The sequence below is a fragment of the Egretta garzetta genome, unplaced genomic scaffold (genome assembly GCF_000687185.1).
Source record: "Egretta garzetta isolate BGI_Z169 unplaced genomic scaffold, ASM68718v1 scaffold79, whole genome shotgun sequence".
Taxonomy (NCBI): Eukaryota; Metazoa; Chordata; class Aves; order Pelecaniformes; family Ardeidae; genus Egretta; species Egretta garzetta.
Window position 1 is genome coordinate 268,783 of NW_009260791.1, and position 21,128 is coordinate 289,910.

A 21,128-nucleotide genomic window follows, 5' to 3' on the forward strand; every position below is an offset into this window, starting at 1 on the left:
TGTGCAGATGCTTTCTTCTCTGTTCCCTTTTCTGATCATACAGCCATGAGTGTATCACATATTGCAATACTGTGTGGTTAGAACAGCATCCAGAAATTCTGACCCACCTTTAGATCCAGTGTGGCTCATGGCAGAGAGATACATGCACGTACAAATTGCTTTTGGGTTCCTTAACCTGCATTGGCGCCAGGCTCACTGCGCCCCTGTGGTGCTGTTGTCTTTTGGGGGCTTAGCCACTTGCTTGGGCTGTTGGGAGTTGTGCAGAAGGATGCTGTACCAATGGCAGAGTGAACATCTATGCTCCTAACCTGCCTTTCTGCTCTCTTGCTAAACTAATGCTGGACACTAGAAACCAGTATCCTGCTCTTTGAATTTGGTTTTTTCTTTACTACCCAGGGAAAAAAGGAAATACTCCGAAGCAGACTGTTCGGCTGTAGGGTCAGTTTGTTCTATCTGAATGCTGATGTTTTTTCCTAGGGCTTTATAGGCTGAGGAGGCTTTGTGAATAGACCTTACAAAAATGCCTGTCTCTGGAGGTAGGAGGAGGTAACTGCTGTTGGAAATTGTTAGGGCCTCTTTGTGTAAAATCTGTTTTTATTAGAAAAGTGGACCTGATAGCAGATTTAAGGAGAGGAGAAGATGCAGTCTCCATCCTGCAGGAATTTTGATTGTAATTTCAGACATAAAGGTAGTTCTCTTGACTTAAATTAACTCACATGCCTGAGGTTAAGCACGTTGATTTGCAGAATGTGGTTTTGGCATTAAGAAACAGATACTTTTAATACAATAAGGAACAATGTACGGAATAGGTTAAGTAGCATTTCTGTGCTAGTTGAATCGTGTGAGCTTTATGCAATTTGTTTAATTATAGGAATAATAGGACTTAGTGTTACTAAGTAGAATGTCTTTTTGCATCTGCTGTGAATTAAATGTAAGTGGAAGAATAATCCTGTTAATGATGCTTGGTATTTCTAAGTTACTCACTACACAGATTTAAAATACTAGCACTTAAGAGTAGTCTGGATTTGAAAGTCTGTTTCAAATGTCTCTATAAGCACAATTAATGCTGTATTTGAAGCCTGGGTACATCAGCATGCAGTATTGTTTTGAAAGAAAAAACAAATCTGCAAGTAGTCTGATATGGTTTGTTTCTTTTGGAGAAGTTATGTTTTGGACATAGGTGCAGTAAACATAGTTTTCAAGGATCGCCAACTTACCCTCTTACCTGAGGCCAGAAATTTTTTTTGAGAGACAAGCAACAAAGGGATGAATTCCAAGATTTCAGCTACTTGATTTACAGCAGCATGTTTTAAAGCTGAAAAGTGACAAATTGATGAAACATCAAATTAAGAAAAAAAATAGGGTGCTGATAGCATGCCATTTGCCAAAATATTGATGTGTGGTCAATAACACAGTGGTGTGTTGGGTTTTGTTGGTTTTTTTTTTCTTTTTTTTTTTCTTTCTTCTTTTTTCCCTTGGTTTTTTTGTTGTTGTTTGTTTGTTTGGATTTTTTTGTAAGAAGAATCACTTTAGTACGCCCCAATGCAGAGTTCATTTTAAACACTAAGGATATAATGCATTAAGCAGCCATCAAACTGGTTAGTTCTTAGTTCCAGGTTTCCAAATAGGTTCTTTTCTTGCCTTGCAATATCAATGCATTTCTTTAAGGTTTTTGGTTTTGGTGTTTGGTTGGTTGGGTTTTTTTAAAGCATTTAAAAGCAAAGATATACAACTTTTTTTTTTGTGCTTATTGGCCGCTCGGCTTTTTCCTGGACTAGTAAATCATGTGTTGCCATTCCCCCTCCATTATTCCATAGCAATAGGCATAGCAATTCCGTAACATGTGTGCAATATAATCTTTAGCATATCTGTAACAATTTCAACGCTTCTGGGATGCATTAAGCAACTGCATATACATAAAATAAATGTTTCAAGTGCGTGCAGTAAATTTTTGTAGTTCCAGCACTGCTGGACTAACTGCATATGCTTGGTGCAGGATTTCTGCGTGTGTACAGGAGGCACAGCCCTCCTGGGGTGCCAAACTTACTGCACAAGTACGGAATGATTGTTTTGCCTACATACAACGTATCTGATGTGTGTGGCATCATTTGGGATTTATGGATAGGATCCATCCTTAAGGAAGTTACGGAATGGGGTAGAGAAAGATGTCAGCTTACAGAAAGTTGTAGCTGCTTTCAGATCAGTTTAAAAATGGTCTCACCCTTGCCCGAGGAACAGCCTTGGTCAGTGAAGTATATATGGTTCACAGGCTGCAGTTTGATCAACCCTAATTTAGAGCTCATAGTGCTGCCTTGCAATTAGATAGCACAGGCATTTAAACCCAACCAAAATACCGTTGAGGTTCACATATGTGTAGAGAGGTCCAAGCTGTACTGTTTAAAAGGTGCAGCACATGCGTAGTACAGTTATCCTTTGGTCCCATGCATTAGGTTTTGTGCTTTAGTTGATAAGGTTAAGTATTTATATTCTCTTTCAAAAATTGTACCTGCATTTTAAAATTCACAAAATGGTTGAGGCTGGAAGGGACCTCTGGAGGTCGTCTTGCAACACCCCTGCACAAGCAGGGCTACATAGAGCAGGTTGCCCAGGACCACGTCCAGATGGCTTTTGAGTATCTACAGGGATAAGAGACTTCACAGCTTCTTCTGGCAACCTAAAGTGAATTGACAATTCGCTTTATCATTGACAGTTTAGGCATGAAATCAGTGTAATAGAATAACAATGTATTTGTAGTATTTCCCCCTGAAAAAAATTCTAATGTAAAAACATATGTACTGATTGAAAACAGAAGTCTGTCTAGCCTAATATCCTGTCTTCAATAGTTTCTCTGAACAGATGTATAAGGAAGAACAAGACTTTCACACGAATGCTTCCAGTTTTCTGAGCCTTAAACATTTTTCAGCTCGAGATCGTTCTGAGCCATGTTTGGTTCCTGTTGAGCTAGCAAGCGCTAACAAGTTTCTTTTCTCTGTATTTATCTAATATAATTTTGAACTTTTAATGTTCTTTGGCATGAATATTTTGGACACGTGCGAATATTTTTGCATATTCAGTGTGTGCATTGGCAAGCAGGAAACAAATTACTGAATGGAAAACAATCTTCTTTTCTCTGTTTTGAATTAGAGTCCTCGTGGCTTAAAAACTCTTGTGACTTAGCTATGTCACAAAAGGCAGTGAACACTTCCTTTTTCACCTTGTTTGATCTGTTCTTGCTGATTTATACCTCCTTGCAGATTTTAGTGACTAGGAAGCATGCAGTGTATTCTGTAATGCAGTTTTCAAGAGGTTTTCTGTGGGGGAAAATCTTTATTTTAACGTTAAAGAGATAAATTTCTTTCAAAGTAATGCTGACTAGTTACCCTTTTTTTTTTTTTTTCTTAAAGCCTAAATTGTACAGGTCTGTAATTGAAGATGTCATCAATGATGTCAGAGAAGTTTTTCTGGATGAAGGAGTGGATGAACAAGTTCTTATGGAACTCAAAACAGTAAGTTGCAACTTAAGGTTTTTTTAATAGACCAATACAGCTATTGGTTTTCAGATCTGCTTACTGTTGTACACAGTAAAAATACTAATTTTTAGTTAGCTAAGCACTGTATTAATCTGCATATCTGTAGCCCCATATCATTTGAGTTACACTGCTTTATAGAAAGATCTGCTCACCTTCTTTCACTTTCCCTAATCTGGCACGTCAAACTTGACATAAACTAGCAGCAGGCATCCGAATTCACAGTGTTATTTCAGTCCCCAAAACATTATATATTTAAAAAATAAAGGGGAGAACATGTTTAGTTTAGAGGCAGACAATTCTTAAGCTTTCTCTGCAGGAAAAAGATAATGCCTGCTCTGCTTGACGTTTTTGTCAAGAAGAGGAGTTGCGTTGTTGGATGCGTGGTCAGGTTTTTGCATGTGTGGTATGTGGTTTGCAGAAGTATTGTTTGGGGGAGTGGTATGTAATAAATTGCATTGTGTGCATCACACTTTTCTGAAGCTCTCTGATACAGGATTGTTTTACATGCGGTGGGTTCGAACTGTAACTAAGGGTCCAAAAAAAAGGCAGGATGTTGACCTGAGCTCTAATGGGTATCTGAAAGGGAAGAAATAAAGTAAAAGGAAACTGGGTAAGTAGGTGCCTGCTTATCTCAGCTGTTGGATAAGGTCATCTTCAGAAAGCCGGACATCCTGCACTCTCAGTATTTTTGAAGTATTAAAAAATGGATGGAGTTGGAAAGGAATTTTGGGTTTGGCTAGACAGAAACGGGTGAAGACTTTTCCATGAAACTATGACCTGGCTTGGTGGAAGCTGAGTGAGCGCTTTAAGAAAAGCACCTTGGTGCACAGATGTGTTCTGCAAATGATGTCAGAAAAGACTGAATGAGGAAAAAGACAATAAGGAAAACAAAGTATTGAAGAGGAAGGCTTGGGGAACCCTAAGCAGGATTTGAAATCAGGAGTCCTGGGTGCCTGTAGTCTTTTTGACTCTGATGAATTATGACTACTTGCATTGCTGTCTTTTTGCAAGAGCTGCTTTTTTTTGCATCTGTTGCTTTTCTTGAGAGACATGTCAGCTGACATCAAGAACTGAAGAGGCTGGAGAAGCTGAATTTGGTATTGTGGTAGAAACTGTGTAAATGCTTGTACTGAGGCATTATCTTTGGTATGCTGGTAGTCTCTGTTGAAGTGTGTTATGAGGCAGTAGTCTTCAAGCAACTTAGTTACTGAGGAAGAAACGGCTTGAGGAAAGCTGTAATAAATAATTATTTTTGTGATTAAACAGGTAAGAAAGAAAGAAGGTAGAGAAGTGAAAACTTGAAGGCTACTTTAAAGTTACCAGTTTATCTCTATTCATGTTTCTATTAGGTTTGTGAGGAAAGAATTTGGAAGAAAGAATTTTAAAGCTTAAGCTTGGACTGATAATTCTTAAAGGATATTTAATTCCTCCTCTTAAAATATTACCTCTGTGGAGTTCTCTCTTCAGTCTGTATTTGCCCAAGGGCTTTTTGGCTAAGTAGACTGCACAAGATAAACAGTGAAAACAAATTCTATTTTGGAGTACTGTCTTCATATTGTTACAAATCCTGTTCAGTAAAAATTGTACACAGAGATTTCTCTTTCCTTTTCCAAACTAGCTGTGGGAAAATAAGCTGATGCAGTCCAAGGCTGTAGATGGCTTCCATTCAGAAGAGCAGCAGCTTTTGTTGCAGGCAGCATCATCACCACCACCATCACACACAACCTCAGCCGCAGCAGACTATGCAGCAGCAGTCTCAGCCACAACAGGTCCTTATTCCAGCGTCTCAGCAAGGTCAGACTTACCCTCTAAACACTCTGGCAAAAGACCAACTCCTTAGCATATTCTAAATCTAGGGCAGGCTTTTTATCTGATGGATAACTTTGTGTCTTTATGTTAAACTTTGTCTCTACTTGCCTCTATTTAATGGGTCAAGATGGCTGTCTTGGTGAAAAATATCTTGGTATTTGTGTTAGTCATATTCTTCAGAAGATTTTGGAAAAGCTGAATTTTTCTCTTGGTCTTCTACTATGTAACTTATGTTTTCAGGATAACATGACTTCTGGATTCTGTCAGAAGTCCATTAGCACCTCTGTAATTTCAAGCCAATATACGTATGCAGTTGACAATTTAGTCATGAGATAATAATGTCTTTAGGAGCAAATTAACTTAAAAAATATATTATTGTTTAGTATAAGTGGATGCTAGGACGTGAAAAATACTTGTACAACAGTCTGAGTATACGTAGGTGATGTTTTTTCATGTTAGAGCAGGTTTCAAGTGAAAAGCATAATGGCTGGGCATTTTTGTGGTCTTAAAAGATGGCACACTGCGTAGGTGTGGATGTTCAAGGTATATTTTAGCTAGCCATAACAGTATTGTGTCTTGTAATTATTGTCTTGTGTATTCTCCATTAATAATTTAAGGAAAACATTTTCACCACTTAGAATTTAATTTTAAAACTAAGATAAATACTACTGCATTTTACTGTATATATGCTGTGTAAACAAATTTGCTACGTGTGAAATGCTTTAGTTGAGTTTTCAGTGTGCTATTAAAATGATGGCATAAAATATCTGTGGTAGTCGGTCACAGACTTCAGTCTTTTTATCAGATTTCATGGAACCTATGTTGTCATAGGCACAAAAGATAGCTATGAGTCGATTCCTTCCCCCTGTCTTCCCCCCCCCCCCCCAAAAAAAAAAAAAACCAACCCCAAAAACCAAAACAAAACCCAACCACCATATATGCAAAACAGAAGAGAACTAATGTGACAAGAACCTGCTGTTAGGGCTTTTTTCCCTTGGTGTGGGTTTTTTTGTTTGTTCTTTAAGTATTTTGTATTTTGGCTGGACATAAATCAGTTTTGACTGTTGGGATAAAATCAATTAGGAGATTAAGACCCCTAAGTACACATGGCTTCAAATGATCCTGGTGTCTCAGCTTCAGTTACAGTCAGCCAAGCCTGGAATGTCTACTCACCAAGTCCTCTAGTGGCTCCTTAGCTGAATAGCTGTGACTCTACTGGCCAGGTTTCCCTCCACTAATATGGAGGCCCCTGTCCTCCCATTTGTGTCTTAGGATAGAGTAAGATCCTCCTACAGTAATACACTTAACATGGATTTATTGTTGCCCAATATTGTGGCTTGTGACCAAGTGACAATGTGGAAGCTAAATGAAATTAGGATATTAAAGCACTTTAATCACAGACATCAAGTTTTATGAATTACTTGACTTCCCTGTTTTATGGGGGTGATGGTATAGTAGCTCCTAGTGCAGTCCCAGAGAGATCAGGACATCCTGCTGTCCTGTGTGTGGTCCTGGCACAGGGTCACAAAATTTCCTTGGGCTCTTTTGCCTTCCTTGGTTTCCCTGAAAGTTGGAGAGATGGCCTCGGTTCTTGGTGCAAGGTTGTGGGGCTTCCATCCCCAGAATCTTTTCCAGAAACTGTTATCCCCAGTATTCTTAAGTGTCCTTGTCCATAGGATTGTATGGAGAATACCTTGATGATTAGTTTGTTCAAATTGCTCTGTCGTTTTCCAATTTACTGTCACTGATATTAGTACTGGCAACCTCGTTGTTCCATAGACGTGGACACTTTTACACTTCTAGGTGATCAACAGGTTGTTTGCATAGTTTAGCTATCTGTTTTCTTTAGCACACTAAAATGATTTTGTTGTTTGGGACAGGTGGTTGATCATATTTCATCTGCTTCTGCTACATTAGAAAGACAGTAAAAATCATGAGCTTACACTAACAGCTATGCCAGCTAGACCTAACTCAGGTTAACCGCTGCATCCTGTTAACGTACTCTTCATCTTGCAACAGTCCTTGCTTAAGTCTGTTTTAAGAGTTAACCACTCTCAGTTGATGTTTTTGGAGAAATCTGATACTGGCCATCATCAAGTTTATCAACACTTCACTAATACATTTAATTTCAGAAATGTATTTTAAATCGTGTTTTACCTAGGGTCAGAATAGGTAACCGAAGCCCTTGAAATAAGATCTGGAAAGCCGTACCACCTCTCAGAGCTGATGTTGTATATTGTCTTGAGAGTAAAACTTAATAAGATCAGAGACTGCTCAGTAGCTGTTTTTGTATGAAGCTCAGCTGATGTTTGGGTGATGTTCTTTCTGTTACTCTGGCTTAGACGTTATTTTGGGCTGACCGCATAGTTTTCATGAAATGCTATTTTTTTGTTTCTAGCACCTCAGCAGCAGGTTATTATGCCAGATTCCAAGCTGATACCGCACATGAATACGTCAGGCATGGTAAGAAAAGGAGAAGTTTATACATGCATACGCTGTCATTATGCAAGTTGTTTTGATTAAACAGTAAACACAAATCTGGTGTTAGTCATCAGATGCTTAAAAGTAATTTAGGACACTGGTAAAGCTGCCATCTTTCTGAGTTTTGCTGCTGCACTGACAATGTAGGATCAGTAATCGAGGACTTCAGTTTTGATAACAAATCTAGGATTTACCTTGATCCTCTGCCTTAGATACGTTTAACGAAAACTTTTTTTTAATCAGGAATCGGAGTACTGTTGGTATGAATCTGCATGATGATGTGCCCGTCATATACCAACACAACGCTGTTAACTGACACAAGCACGCTGTATTTGCTAAATGCAGGAAAAAACATTAACTGCTCTGAAAGTTAAGCTTATATCAAAGAGACATTATGTATCAATTCAGATCGATCTTTTCTGGTCATATCAATTTGATTAATATTGTAATAGCATATAAGACTGAGTCTGGTCATTTACCCTTTTCTTGCAGTTTTTATCTCTAGCAGTTCATTTTGGTTATCTTATCTTGCTTTAGACGCCCTGGCTTAATTAAAAAAAAAACCACAACTGCTTGCAAAGCGATGAAAACAACAGCTAATAAAAGCTAAATATGTGTATTAAGACAGGAATTCATTACATTCTTACCACTTTTATGGTAAAAGCACCTGAAACAAAGTTTTGTGATTAGTCAAAGCTGCAGCAGCTTGCTTAGCCTTCACTTCTCCATTACCTGCTGACCTTACTATAGAAAAGACCCCAAACTTCATTACTCAGATAGCGTCATTTACCCAGAAGCCGAGAGCGCATTAACGGGTGATAGGACGAGGGGAAATGGCGTCAAGTTGCTCCAGGGCAGGTTTAGGTTAGGCATTAGGAAAAAAATTTTCACTGAAAGGGTTGTTAAGCATTGGAACAGGCTGCTCAGGGAGGTGGTGGAGTCCCCATCCTTGAAGGTATTTAAAAGACGGGTAAGACGTGGTGCTTAGGGACATGGTTTAGTGGTAGGATGGCAGGGTTAGCTTAACGGTTGGACTTGATGATCTTAAAGGTCTTTTCCAACCGAAACAATTCTGTGATTCTAACATCTACCTTTTCCTTTTATGTTTTGCAATCATTTCAATGAGGTTTGTAACTTCCCAAGTCCAACAGTTAAATATTTTTTTTTCTGTCTCATTAAGTCAGAGCTTGTTGATGGGTATTGCAAAAATGAGTATGCCATGCTTTTAAAACTCTGCTGCTGTCAAAATGTGGATTAATTGTATACTGGAGAAGACTACTGTTCAGTAAATAGTTACAGAATCAATTCGGAATTGTGTGTGTCTGTTAAAAACATTTAAATTGGTATTAAAGAGTGGATCTGACAGACCTTGAATATCTTGGAAGGCAGAGAGTAATGAGAGTTTATTCATTTGCCTTTGTCTGGGCTGTGAGGATGCATCTGAACACTTTACAGTTTTGCTTGGTGATCCCTGATTTTGGCAGTTTTTGGCACTACTACATTGACCAGTCAATAGGGGGAGATCACGTTTCTTATAAACAGGAAGCATGCACACGCTCTACTGAGTAATAAAGCTTAAAACCTTTCAGTAGCCAAGAGTAATCAGGCCTGGTTCCTTTATAGTGGGGAAGGGGAGGCTCTTCCATAGGCAGCCGAAGTTAGACCCTTGAAATGGAGAGACCTCTGGAGAAGTCCATCTCCCTTGGCGAGTTAAGGACTTAATGCAGATTTTTGTGTTTGGAGCTCCCATAATTTTGTTGGAGTTTCCTTGTAAGTTCAAATCATTACCCATTGAGAGTCTTCAGCTTTCTCTTCTAACCAGCTGTCTTGAGAGAAAAAATTAGTCATTCTGCAAACAGTCAGTACACTGTATCTGTATATTCACTCAGAAGAGCTGTGTTACGTGGGACTTGAAATGCAAATCATTTACGGAATGAAGAAAAGTGAAAACCTGATTACTGCTCCTTGAGAAAACAAGACAGGCAAACACGACCATTGCTTCAGTACCTTATGTTTCTTCAGATTTGTAGGCCCATATCTTTAGCTGCTTTGAAAAAGTGTAAGTAAACGTGCCACATGAGCAATGCAGCGTTGTACTCTATTAGTAGATCAGCAGAGAAGGAAAAAAAAAAGCTGAGCTTGCAGATAAACCAAGAAACCATGTGGAGCTGGGTTAAGGTGTGATGCTTTGTGATTGTTGCTTCAGTCTTCTTCCTATTAAAGAAGGAAAATAATTTTTATATGTAGTATAATGTGCAGTTGATTAATGCCTGTGTTTCAATAGCTTCAGAAGCTTGTGTGCAAACATTGTAAACAGCAATAAAAAGGTACATATTTTCAGGCAGTATGTTGTGAGGTGAAACACTGGCAATAAAGTCTGTGGTTAAAGAGCTTTTCTTGTATTTCAGAGTGCTGCAGCCACTGCAGCTACGTTGGCTCTCCCTGCTGGCGTTACTCCTGTTCAGCAGATACTTACAAATTCAGGTAACTGTCCTAACACTGAGATCAAACAGTGGTTTTCAGGGTGTTTGGGAGGGAGAAATTCTGGATTTTACTCCCTGCTATATATTGCTAAAATGTAGAACCTGGGAATCTACCCTTACAAGGTAGTGCAGTTTCTTCACTAGACTCCTGGGCTCTTTTGCTTGCTGACTTGCTAGCCTTGCCAACCTTGTGGTTCTGACCTAACAACGGTGTGGGTTAGATACTATGCAAGTTGACCCCACATTTTAGGGAAGCACATGAAGCAAGAAGACAGGCATTGCTGTCTCTCCCCTTTGCATATTTCTGAGCCTTGTGGTGCATGATCTGAGCACAGATACTAGACTGGTTATAAAAGGGCAGGGTCACTTCATCTGTGACTTCAGATGAGGAATGTCTTAAGGTTTCTCATAGCTGCTGAGCACACAGAGTGGAATTTCTAATTTTTCTGGCAATGCTAATTTATTTAAGATTTATAATTTTTAAATACTGTCATGCTATGCATTTAGAATATAATTAAATGTTGCTTTTCTGAACAGCATATCTGATGCTTCATGTACTTTTGTATTATGCTGATTTTATAAACTCGATTCCAGATCTAGTCTGCGTGGAGAGTAAAGAAAGATCTGAGAAAGCTCATTTTCTAGAATCATTTGCTGCTTTTGCTGGAGTAATTTATCTAATCTGCTCAGAATCACCTGGGACTTAACTTCCTTGCATTAAACATTTGAATGTTTAATGGATAGGTAGTTGAGCTGTTCTAGAAATTAAAATATTTTGAATTTTTAAGGAAGCACATCTATGTTTGTCATAGCATAGAATAATCTGCAGCTCACATTATTTGTTATTTTTGTTATGGTCATATTTTTTTTTTCAGGTATAAATATTTATAGTATGTTTTCTTAAACAAGTCCCTTCTTTCAGATGTACTTAGTTATTTCAGTAAATAGGGCTTTGCATTTTGTTGTAGAGGGCGAACAGGAAATAAAATCAGGTATGAAGTTCAGGATTATCTAATCTATTTTATTCTTCTTTCTCTCCATCCTTCTGATTAGAAATGTGAAAAACTAATGTTGGAATATATCGTAGCTCTTGCTTTTCAGAGTTGGAAGCTGTCTCCAGAGGTGTGTGAGTTTCAGACGTATTTTGTGAAGTGAGGAAAGGTATAAAATGAGAAAACTATAGGATAAGAAAATTGAGTACAGGCATTATGGGAACAGAAAGGAGAGGTGGGTAAAAAGTGTAAAGACAGATTTTTCAAAAAGGCAATTGCAGGATAATATTGGAAAGAAAATTAGGCATAGAGGAAATTCTTGTAAAGTGGTAATTGGAGGGAAAAGAATCTGAGGAAAGGACATCATCTCTCAGGACCCTGGAAATACCACAGTGTTAGCAGGGGATAGAATTTTTGTGGTGTGAATACCTGTGTTCCCGTTTTGGTATGTGTTCATTTGTCTGTCTATCTGTAAAATCTTATCTGTTGGAACATGTGCTATGTCCATAAGTGGGTGCTAATATTTGAAATACTGTGCTGTGCTAAAGGATTAGACTTTTTGGATTGCATACCTCACAGTCATGTTTACATAGTAAACAACCCTATTAGTTCTTTGTTTCTGACACAGCTGCCATAGAATATTATCTTTTCAGTGATGAAAGTGAAACATAAATGCTCTCCTTTACTTGTCATTGGTGTCCTTCCAGGAAACAAGCTTCTAAACTAAGATAATTTTAAAACCGAATTTCTGCGTTTGATTATTTTGTTACTTATTTTATTACAGGCCAGATCCTCCAAGTAGTTAGAACTGCAAATGGAGCTCAGTATATCATTCAGCCACAGCAGCCAGTTGTTCTACAGCAGCAGGTCATACCACAAATGCAGCCTGGTGGAGTACAAGCACCTGTTATACAGCAGGTAAAGAAAAATTTTTGAATAGGTACACTTGAGAGAAAAAACATGATAGTAATTACTAAAGAGGCTTGCATTTTTGTGAGAAAATTGAAATAGAACACACAGTTGGAAGTTGTATACTGGAAAGAGAATTGTGTTAAGAAGTGTCTTTTTTAAAAATGAACAATTCTGAAATCTCTCTTTCAGTGTCATTTTTATTCTTGCCAAATTCTGACTGGCTGGAGTTTAAAATTTCTTTTGTGTGTCCCCTGATGACAATTATATTATGTGCATAATCCTAGTCTGCATCCTTTGAAAAATGTGTTTAATGGTTAAAATATTTTGTGTCACATAACATATAGAAGAAAATACCTAAAACAAACATGCACATCTCCCTTGGTTATTCTAGTAGTGAATACAGTATGTTTTACAAGGACTTCTGTTCAGCTACAAGGTCAACCATGTATCCAGACTGTGTAAGCATCGAATTTAGCATTGTGTCACAGTTCTGCAGTTTATGCATGAGTAACAATTTGTAGAGAGTTTAAAGTTAAATATTTTATAGAGAGGGTTTAAATATTATCTTTTACTTGAATTGAAACATTCCTCTGCTGTGCTTGGAACTCAGGTGTGGAGGTTGTGCTAGCATTTTAGAATGGAAAGACAGTAGGTTTTCTTAGATTTAGCAGTGCAAAATGCAGAAAATGAACACTGGGTAGTGAAAGAAGATACGTTATTGAATATTAAATTATGTATCTGATATAGGTGGAATATTTGTAACTCTTGTTTCTCTAATTAGCGCAAGTCAGATTGATATGCTTTAATTGTTTTCTGTGAGTAAGTGATGTGGTTGTCTGTTAGCAGCCACAGTACTTGCAATAATATTCCATCAGGTTTTGGCTCCTATCCCTGGAGGGATTTCCCAGCAGGCAGGAGTGATTATTCAGCCTCAGCAGATCCTGTTTACAGGAAATAAAACACAAGTCATACCTACAACAGTGGCTGCCCCTACACCAGCTCAAGCACAGATTCCTGCAGCTGGTCAGCAGCAACCACAACAACAACAGGCCCAACCACAAGCACCACTGGTTCTCCAAGTTGATGGAGCAGGGGACACATCATCTGAAGAAGAAGAAGATGAGGAAGAAGACTATGATGATGATGAAGAGGAAGACAAAGAAAAAGATGGGGGTGAAGATGGCCAAGTTGAAGAGGTAAACAATGTTATTTCAGAAGACTGGAGCATGCTTGTGTTTCACTTTCATTTTTTTTGCAAAATTTGAAAGAAAGCTGTATACTTCAAATAGTATTATACTCCAACAATTTTGAGAATAAGACTTTTATCCTTGTACTTCAAGTTCTTCAGTTCCCATATTGAAGTTGTGGAAACTGTGTGTATTAGCAAAGCACCTTGAAATGCAGCTGGGGAAGGCAGGGGACACAGCAAAATCTGTTAATTATTGTGAATGCCCTTTTAAAAACTTCAGCAGTAGTATTTCTGATGTTACGGAGAGGTCAGCCATGAAATTACGAAACCTTCATAAGCAAACAGAAATAGTCAACTCCACTTGAGACTGAGTGCATACAAAAGCAAGGTGTTAGGAAGATTGACAAAAAGGATAGCATATATTTAGTTCACTGAGGGGACCAATAGATGTGGTCTGACCTGTATCTCACTTATACTCCATTGCTTTCTGTTACACCAAAACAAGCCTGAGAATTCAAATGTGATGATAAAAGCACCTTCTAGAAACACATCTGACCTTGATTTAACAAAATCAGGAGATAGGAGCAGGAGTGCATATTATTTGTAACTTCTTGCATTCTTAACAATATGTGCTTAATTTCGACTTCAAATTTGCTTGGTTTCGGACTTCAGCCAGTAGGTCCTTAGTAAGTTTTGGTGTGTTGCACCAAAAAGCCCCACAAGAATAAGAAATTTAAAGGAAAAAAAGGGGAGGGTACTAATAAGCTAAAAGTACTGTTATTTCAGTCTCCGACAGGAAACTTGGTGCTCCCTAAATCTATCCCTAAAGTGTATTTTGAACTGTCAGATCACTTCCACAGTTCTCTGCAGCCTTTCCAATTATTTTAAGATTCCATTTAAAATGCCAGTATGAGGACCGTATGTAGCATTTCACAGTCTGTATCACCCATGCAGTATATGCAGGTAAACTTTCTAATTTCTATCAAGGAGTTAAATCGGGTTTTCTGTAGTACATCTACAGTGGCATCTAACAGTATTTTTCTGTTACAACTTACAGGTTGGGTTCACATCATTTTTCCATTATATTTCCAGCATTGATGTCACTTTGAATGTTTTATTAGTTGCCTTATTAAGTATAGGTCATCATGCCTAGATATTAAGTGTTCTTTAATAGTGCCTCAATGCTAGCATTCTTGTGGAATTTTTTTTATATGCCAAGACTTTATTATCAGCATGCCAGAGTTCTGTTATTTTTGCTACCTTTGTTCATCAGCAGTTACTTAATGAGATGACCAGTTCCTTAAAGCTTTTGAAGTCACTTAACTATAACATTACTTTGGAAGGAATTAGGACCTCTAGTACACCTTTTTCTTCTCTCACTAGCATCTCCCCTGTTTAGCTTATATATTTGGGAGTAGGTGGGAAGTTTAGGATTATACAGAAGACTTCAAAAAAGTTGTTTGGTGTTTATTAGAGGTTGTTTTAGCTTTTGAAATATTTCTTATTTACATGAGATGAAAAAACCCCACCAAATTTCTACTGGAACAGAGTGTTACCAGACAGAGGAAAAAATGAAAGTAATTTTTAAAGGACATGAAAATATATTCTAGAAGGTCTGGAGAAGTTATTTTGTATGTATCTACACAAGATCATCTTAAAGCATCTTTTTTTTCCCCCTTCTGTAAAAACTTTCTGCATGTGTTCTTTCTGTTTGTGGTACATCAAACGTGAGTAAGTCATGGAGTTTCTATTTTTAATAGCACATAGGGAGTGATGTGACTAATGCTGCCTTTCCACTGCTTAGATGCTTTAGAAAAATGAAAATGCATAATGATAAATTTTCTGTAAAGACAAATTGCAAGCACCAGAACATTTGGTAAAGGACCAAGAACGGTTGTGGTGACAAAAGGCTGCAGTGCCCAGAATCTGGCCTGGACGCTGAAGTTCCAGACTAAAATTGTAAGGACATCTTAGGATGGAGGGCAGGAAGGAAATTATGTACACCAGCCCTCTGCTGGAAAGCTTAATACTCCCCACCTCAAATGCATTTTTGGTCCTGTAGTTCATAGAAAAGACTGTAGCTTCATGTGAGTAATCAAAGTAACAGCTCTGGTCTTGCTAAACAGCATAACATTCTGTATGTGTTTATTTCAGGAGCCTCTTAATAGCGAAGATGATGTGAGTGATGAGGAAGGACAAGAACTGTTCGATACAGAAAATGTTGTTGTGTGCCAGTATGATAAGGTAATCTCTACAGAACAGAATCCAAGGATTCTACTTTCTTTGTTCTTCCTATCAAGTCATAGTTTTTGAGTAATATCTTTGTGACAGTTAAGTATAGGTAAATCTGTAAAGATTATGTGAATGGTAATATAAGAATTAACTATTCTTTGTTTTTAAAACAGGTTTGTGTGACATGTTTGCACTAAACTTGGTAATGAGTAAAGCTTAGAAAAATTTGTCTGCATTTTCTTTTATTTCATCATGTCTTTTTGTGGCCTTTAACAAAAGGTCAGTCCCGTGGGGTCAGGAGAAGTGAACTATTGTAAGTAAGTTTGTACATTGGCTGTGGCCATGAATGGAGGAAGCAGGCATTATGATTTAGACTTGTGGAAAACTGTTCCTTGATCACAAAAAATATCTCTTCTTGATGATAGAATACTTATTGGAGGAGAAGGTTCTTTCTGTGCTATGCATTCTTCAATGAAATGGCAATGTGGAATGCTTTTGTGTATTTTGCTTTAAATTCTGCTGAACTGTCTTGCTTCCTCTATAATGGCTTAATTTCTTTTTCCATATTTGCCCTGGAATATGCAAGGATTCATCCATGTCTGGAATTGTTTTAAATGTGTCTAGAGGATATTGGACACCTTTTTACTGAGGTAGTATACAGAAAGATTATTCAGTGTGGATTTTCTGTCTTTTCCTATGCTAGATTAATTGGACTACAATGAATAAGGATCCTTCTTAAGGCAGAAAAAAGCTGTAAGCATGTTGAATAAAAACTCCTACATTACGAAGAATGGGTTGATTAGAAAATCTTCAGTTATGCCCAGACTCTGCTTAGATTTGTCATCAGATTCAACCGAGAATTTAAGATAGAGGAAAGTGGTATCAGTATGTACATCCCAGCCATCTGTCTCCTCCAGACTGTAATGCAAAACTTAGTTTTGAGGCAGTTTGTGAGGATAGTGAGGGACCTCAGAATAGCAGTCAGAAAAGCTTGTTGGGAGCTGCTAAAGCTGAGCAACAGGAACTGTTCTGAAATCCTCACCCTCTTAGAAGTTAAGAATGAGAACTCAGTAGGGAACAGTGTCCATCATTAATCTCTAGCGCCACGTGCTCTGAAGGGACTTAATCACTTATCAAACAATAGTCGCTCAGCTTGTCTCTGTAAAATACACAGGATCAGCTCAGTCCTTCTGAGCAGAGTTCCCTCTTGCACAGTGTCCTGCACCAGCTGGTGGTGGGTGCCTCTGAAACGACGAGACAAGGGCAAAACAGGTAGTGATGCTCATGTAGAGCATTTTACCGTCTTTCTGTGAACTGTATCTTCAGGGAGACACATAGTGGCTTTGTATCAGATGGCCAGCAGAGGATTTTTTCTTTAATTTGTCAGAAATTAATTGGATTTTTTTTTTGAATCCTTGTAAACTTTGTCTTATGACAGGAAGTTTTATAAATTAATTATGTGATGTGTGGAGGAGGACCTGTTTTTAACCCATTAGTTTCATATGATACCTCCTAGTTCTGTATTTAGAAGAATGTTTCCACTTTGCTTTCTTGATGCCTTTTATAATATTGCAGATCATCATAACCCTCCTCGGTCATCTCTGAAATCCGAGCTACACTTGGCTGTTATTTGTACAGCAGTCCAAACATTTGATTATTCTTACTTTCATTCTCCAGATCCTGTTTTATTCTTCTGTATCTTATTTGATACAGGTAGATAAGGTTGAGGGAGGATCAGAGCTATTCATAACATAGGTGAACCTTCAGTTTATTACGTGGTGTAGCAGTGTTCTGCAATAGTTCATGTGTGCTTTTGACCCCACTGAACACAGAGCTGATGTTCTCATGGAAAAGTCTTAGAACGCTGGGGCTTCATTCCTCACTTGTAATTGTCAACTCAAATCCATCATTTTCTCTATGCATGTAAGTTGGAATTGTTTTTTCCATTGTCACTACCTTCATATACATCGAATGCCACCATTGTTTTATTACACAATGAGTTAGGATAGTAAAATCATTCTGCAGCTCTTCAGTAACTGTTCTTTTGTATCATCAGTGATGTTTTGTCATTTTCCAGATGATTAGTGAATTCTTAAACGATGCAGACTCCAGCCAGCACAAATCTCTTCTGGAATTACCTCATTTCACTGTGCAAACAGTGTTCTTACCCTTGTTTATTCAGTTATTTATTCGTCTAAGGACCTTCCTTCTTACCTCATTGCAGCTCAAATGCTTCTGATGAGGGATTTTTGTTGAATGCTATTTGGAAGGACAAGTAGAGCATATAAGTCAAAACCTTTCCTTGTTCATTTGTTTGCTGTGGCCACTGACTTCTTAGCTTTAAGTGAGCACAGACCAAACAATAGTATTAGTAATTGATTGAGTGCTGTGGTCATATCTGTTCTGGTGCTACTTTACTGTTTGTTTCTAAAGCACTAATAGTAGATGATGCGACTTCTTGTCCTTGATGGAAATTGAAAAATTGCAATGGGATTTCCTTGGTTTTATGCCTTTTGTAAAATTTTCTTAACTTTGTTTAGATCACTTAATTACACTTTTATGTTTTATCTGCAAAAGTTGATGATAATATTTTCTCTTTTAGACAGCATTTCAGCTTTCTGAAAGATCTTTGTATTCTTTGAATATTGTGTTGTCCTGCTGCTTAATTGCACCGGTGGTCTTTTGCTCTTTCTGATGCCCTTTTTGATAGGTGGCAGGTATTTATCTGCTCTGTGCTTACAGTATGTGGGGTTTGGGGGGGGTTGGATGTTTAGTGTTTTGCTAAATTTATTCTTCTGCCTTTATACTGAGTTTAGTTCCATTTTCTTTAATTTTAAATTAAACATAGCATAAATTTAGTTAAACACTTCTAATGGATTTATTTACTTACTACCCCTGGGGAAATGTTATGGTGACATTTTCTAACTTAAGCTTTCTAACCTAACTGCACACTGTCTTGAACCAAGAAAAGGATTGTGTGTTTTGTAGGTTCCTGACTTAGCTTCTTCATGAAGCAGGACTTGCCTGTATATTACCTAAACCAGCCTCAGTGCTACACGTTGCTGTTTACTCAGCAGGCATAAGATAATTGAAGCTATTATACTATAGCTATTTCTTGTCCTTGTATCTTACACTGAAGCTACAATACTACAGCTATTTCTTGTCCTTGTATCTTCTGTGATCTCCTTCGCCACATTGGTCAACCTGCTTCCTGTAGGTCGTATTTGTTTGGGAACAGGCATGAAGAAAGAAGAGTTAATTCTGTATGGAATATTTTTGTAAAGAGAATATGAACAAACCTGTTGTTTACTCTTTGTCATACCCTGTGTCAACAGGAATATCCCATTATAATCTGAAGATCCATCATGTCAAAGTCTCCCACAGTACGCACTCGCTGGGGAGCAAGAATGGAATGAATGTGTCTTCCCCCCACCCAGTAACTTCTGGGGTCGTTGCAAATAGCTGGACTGATCTCCCAGCTTAATCTTACAAAATTATTTTAAACAAAGCCTTATAAGTGCCAGTATTTTAACTGGGAAAGACTGTAGGTTAAAGTTGAAGCTTCATGCCATCATCCCCAATACTGGAGATGTTACTTTTCTCACTTGACACTTTACAATGAGAATTGGAATGTAAATCATATACAGTGACTCACCGTTGAGGAGCAATTACAGAATATAAGACTAAAATATATATTCTGTATCAGTTTGTGCATTTTGTACCATAGAGATTTTCAGAGTAAAACCCGTGTAAATAATCTGCTTGCCTTTTAAGCAAAACGTAACTTTTGGAAACCCAGAGTCAAACTCTAATATTAGAAGGCCTGTTCAACTTTCTACTTCTATCTATCTATACCTAACATAATCAAACTAGTTTTCGTGCAGAATGGAGTTTAGACAAGTGGTGCAAATAACAGAACTTAGTATTTGACCCTTTCAGGGCTGGTTTAAAATGTTCGTCTTTCTGTTACAGTGGTTGAAATGGGGATTTCTGGCTTTCAAGTGGAGTTTTGTGGTTGTCATAATCAAAGATAATTTAATCAAATTAAAGCAGCACAGGTGGATATACATCTCTCTTCTTCCTTTCCAACGATCTCTAAAAATGTGCTATATGCTTTGGATTTTGGAATGCCTCCGTGCTTGCGTGGTTTTGTGACAGTTGCTGTCCCTGTTCTAAAAAATGAAAACAGAAAAGACTGCTATATGCATAATTAGTTTCTGTTTTTCATAGCTAAATACAGAATTGATTTTCAAGATATCTGTAGTAATTTAGTGATATATGTCTACTAGTTATTTTCATTTTTGCTTGCCCTTTTGATTTACTTATGCATTATTACCTATTTATGATACAGAGTAATAGTTCAACTTTTTCCCCTGTTCTTTTTAGATTCACAGAAGTAAAAACAAATGGAAATTTCATCTCAAAGATGGCATCATGAATCTTAATGGAAGAGATTACGTATTTTCCAAAGCCATCGGGGATGCAGAATGGTGAAATTTTAAAAGACAAAACAAAAAAACTCCCTGTAAAAGGAAAAAAAAAAAAATCAAAAGCAGGAAAGGTTAAGACTTGGACGTATACTCCAATCAAAATGTGTATCTGCACATCAGAAATAAACAAAGTATTGGAACAACGGTAAAATGTGGCAACAAAGACACTACTTCAGATGAGCAAGCCATGGACTGTAGCAGCTATAGCATTGTCTGGGAGCTGGTTTTGTGTGTTAGGAATACCTTAATTATCAATTCTACATACAGGTACCTACAGCTGGTATTTAGCATGTAAGGCTTTGTTCCCCTCCCCACCCCCTTTCTTCCCTTGATTTAAGATTTTAAAATACTTCTTCCACTGATTGAAGGAACTCTTCCCTTTGATAGATTATTAATCTGAAAATGCTTATTATGTGTACAAATCTTTGCTTTGAACACTTCCTTTTGGTAGTGAGGATGGTCAGAATGTTACTTAAACTGCGTGCAAGCTTTGTACAGAAGGGTAAGAATTAAGGTGTTAAATTTTAAATAACTTGTATAAGGAAAATATTTTTAATTCTGATATGCTCATTAATTATTATATCTATTTGTTGTTTTCAGTTTGGTTCCCCATAAACAGGTTGTTGTTCCTAGCAGTTACAAAATGGTAAAATGATCATTTATATTTCAAAATTATTTTAATTTTCATGTAAGTGATACCTTCTATTTAGGGCTGTATTTTTTAAATACTAAGCACCTGTAGCTCCCCCCGACAAAAGTCAGATCGCTTAACTTGTTAATTATCTTCTTGCTGTTTGGTGGTGGTTCAGCATCACTGAACTAAAACAAATACTATAGTTTCTGGTTTTTTGGTTTGTGGTTTGTTTTTTTTTTTTTTTTTTTTTTAAAGGCTTTGGAGACCTTTTGAATCAAATGTGTAGGTAATGGCATAATAGATGCATTCCTTCACCTGCTTACTCGTATGTAGTCCAGACATCCACAAATAATTCAACAGACCACAAGAATGACTA

At 37.5% G+C, this 21,128-nt stretch overlaps 1 protein-coding gene across 1 annotated transcript; it reads left to right on the forward strand.

The window, feature by feature from the left end:
* The first annotated feature begins 3,405 nt into the window (after positions 1-3,405).
* GTF2A1 (general transcription factor IIA subunit 1) lies at positions 3,406-20,144 on the forward strand. Its single transcript, XM_009646632.2, is given in 9 exon segments — positions 3,406-3,506; positions 5,149-5,222; positions 5,224-5,324; positions 7,738-7,802; positions 10,229-10,304; positions 12,080-12,213; positions 13,083-13,403; positions 15,551-15,640; positions 20,015-20,144. Coding segments are annotated over 9 exon segments (984 nt in total). The 5' UTR covers positions 3,406-3,491; the 3' UTR covers positions 20,123-20,144.
* Positions 20,145-21,128: the final 984 nt, after the last annotated feature.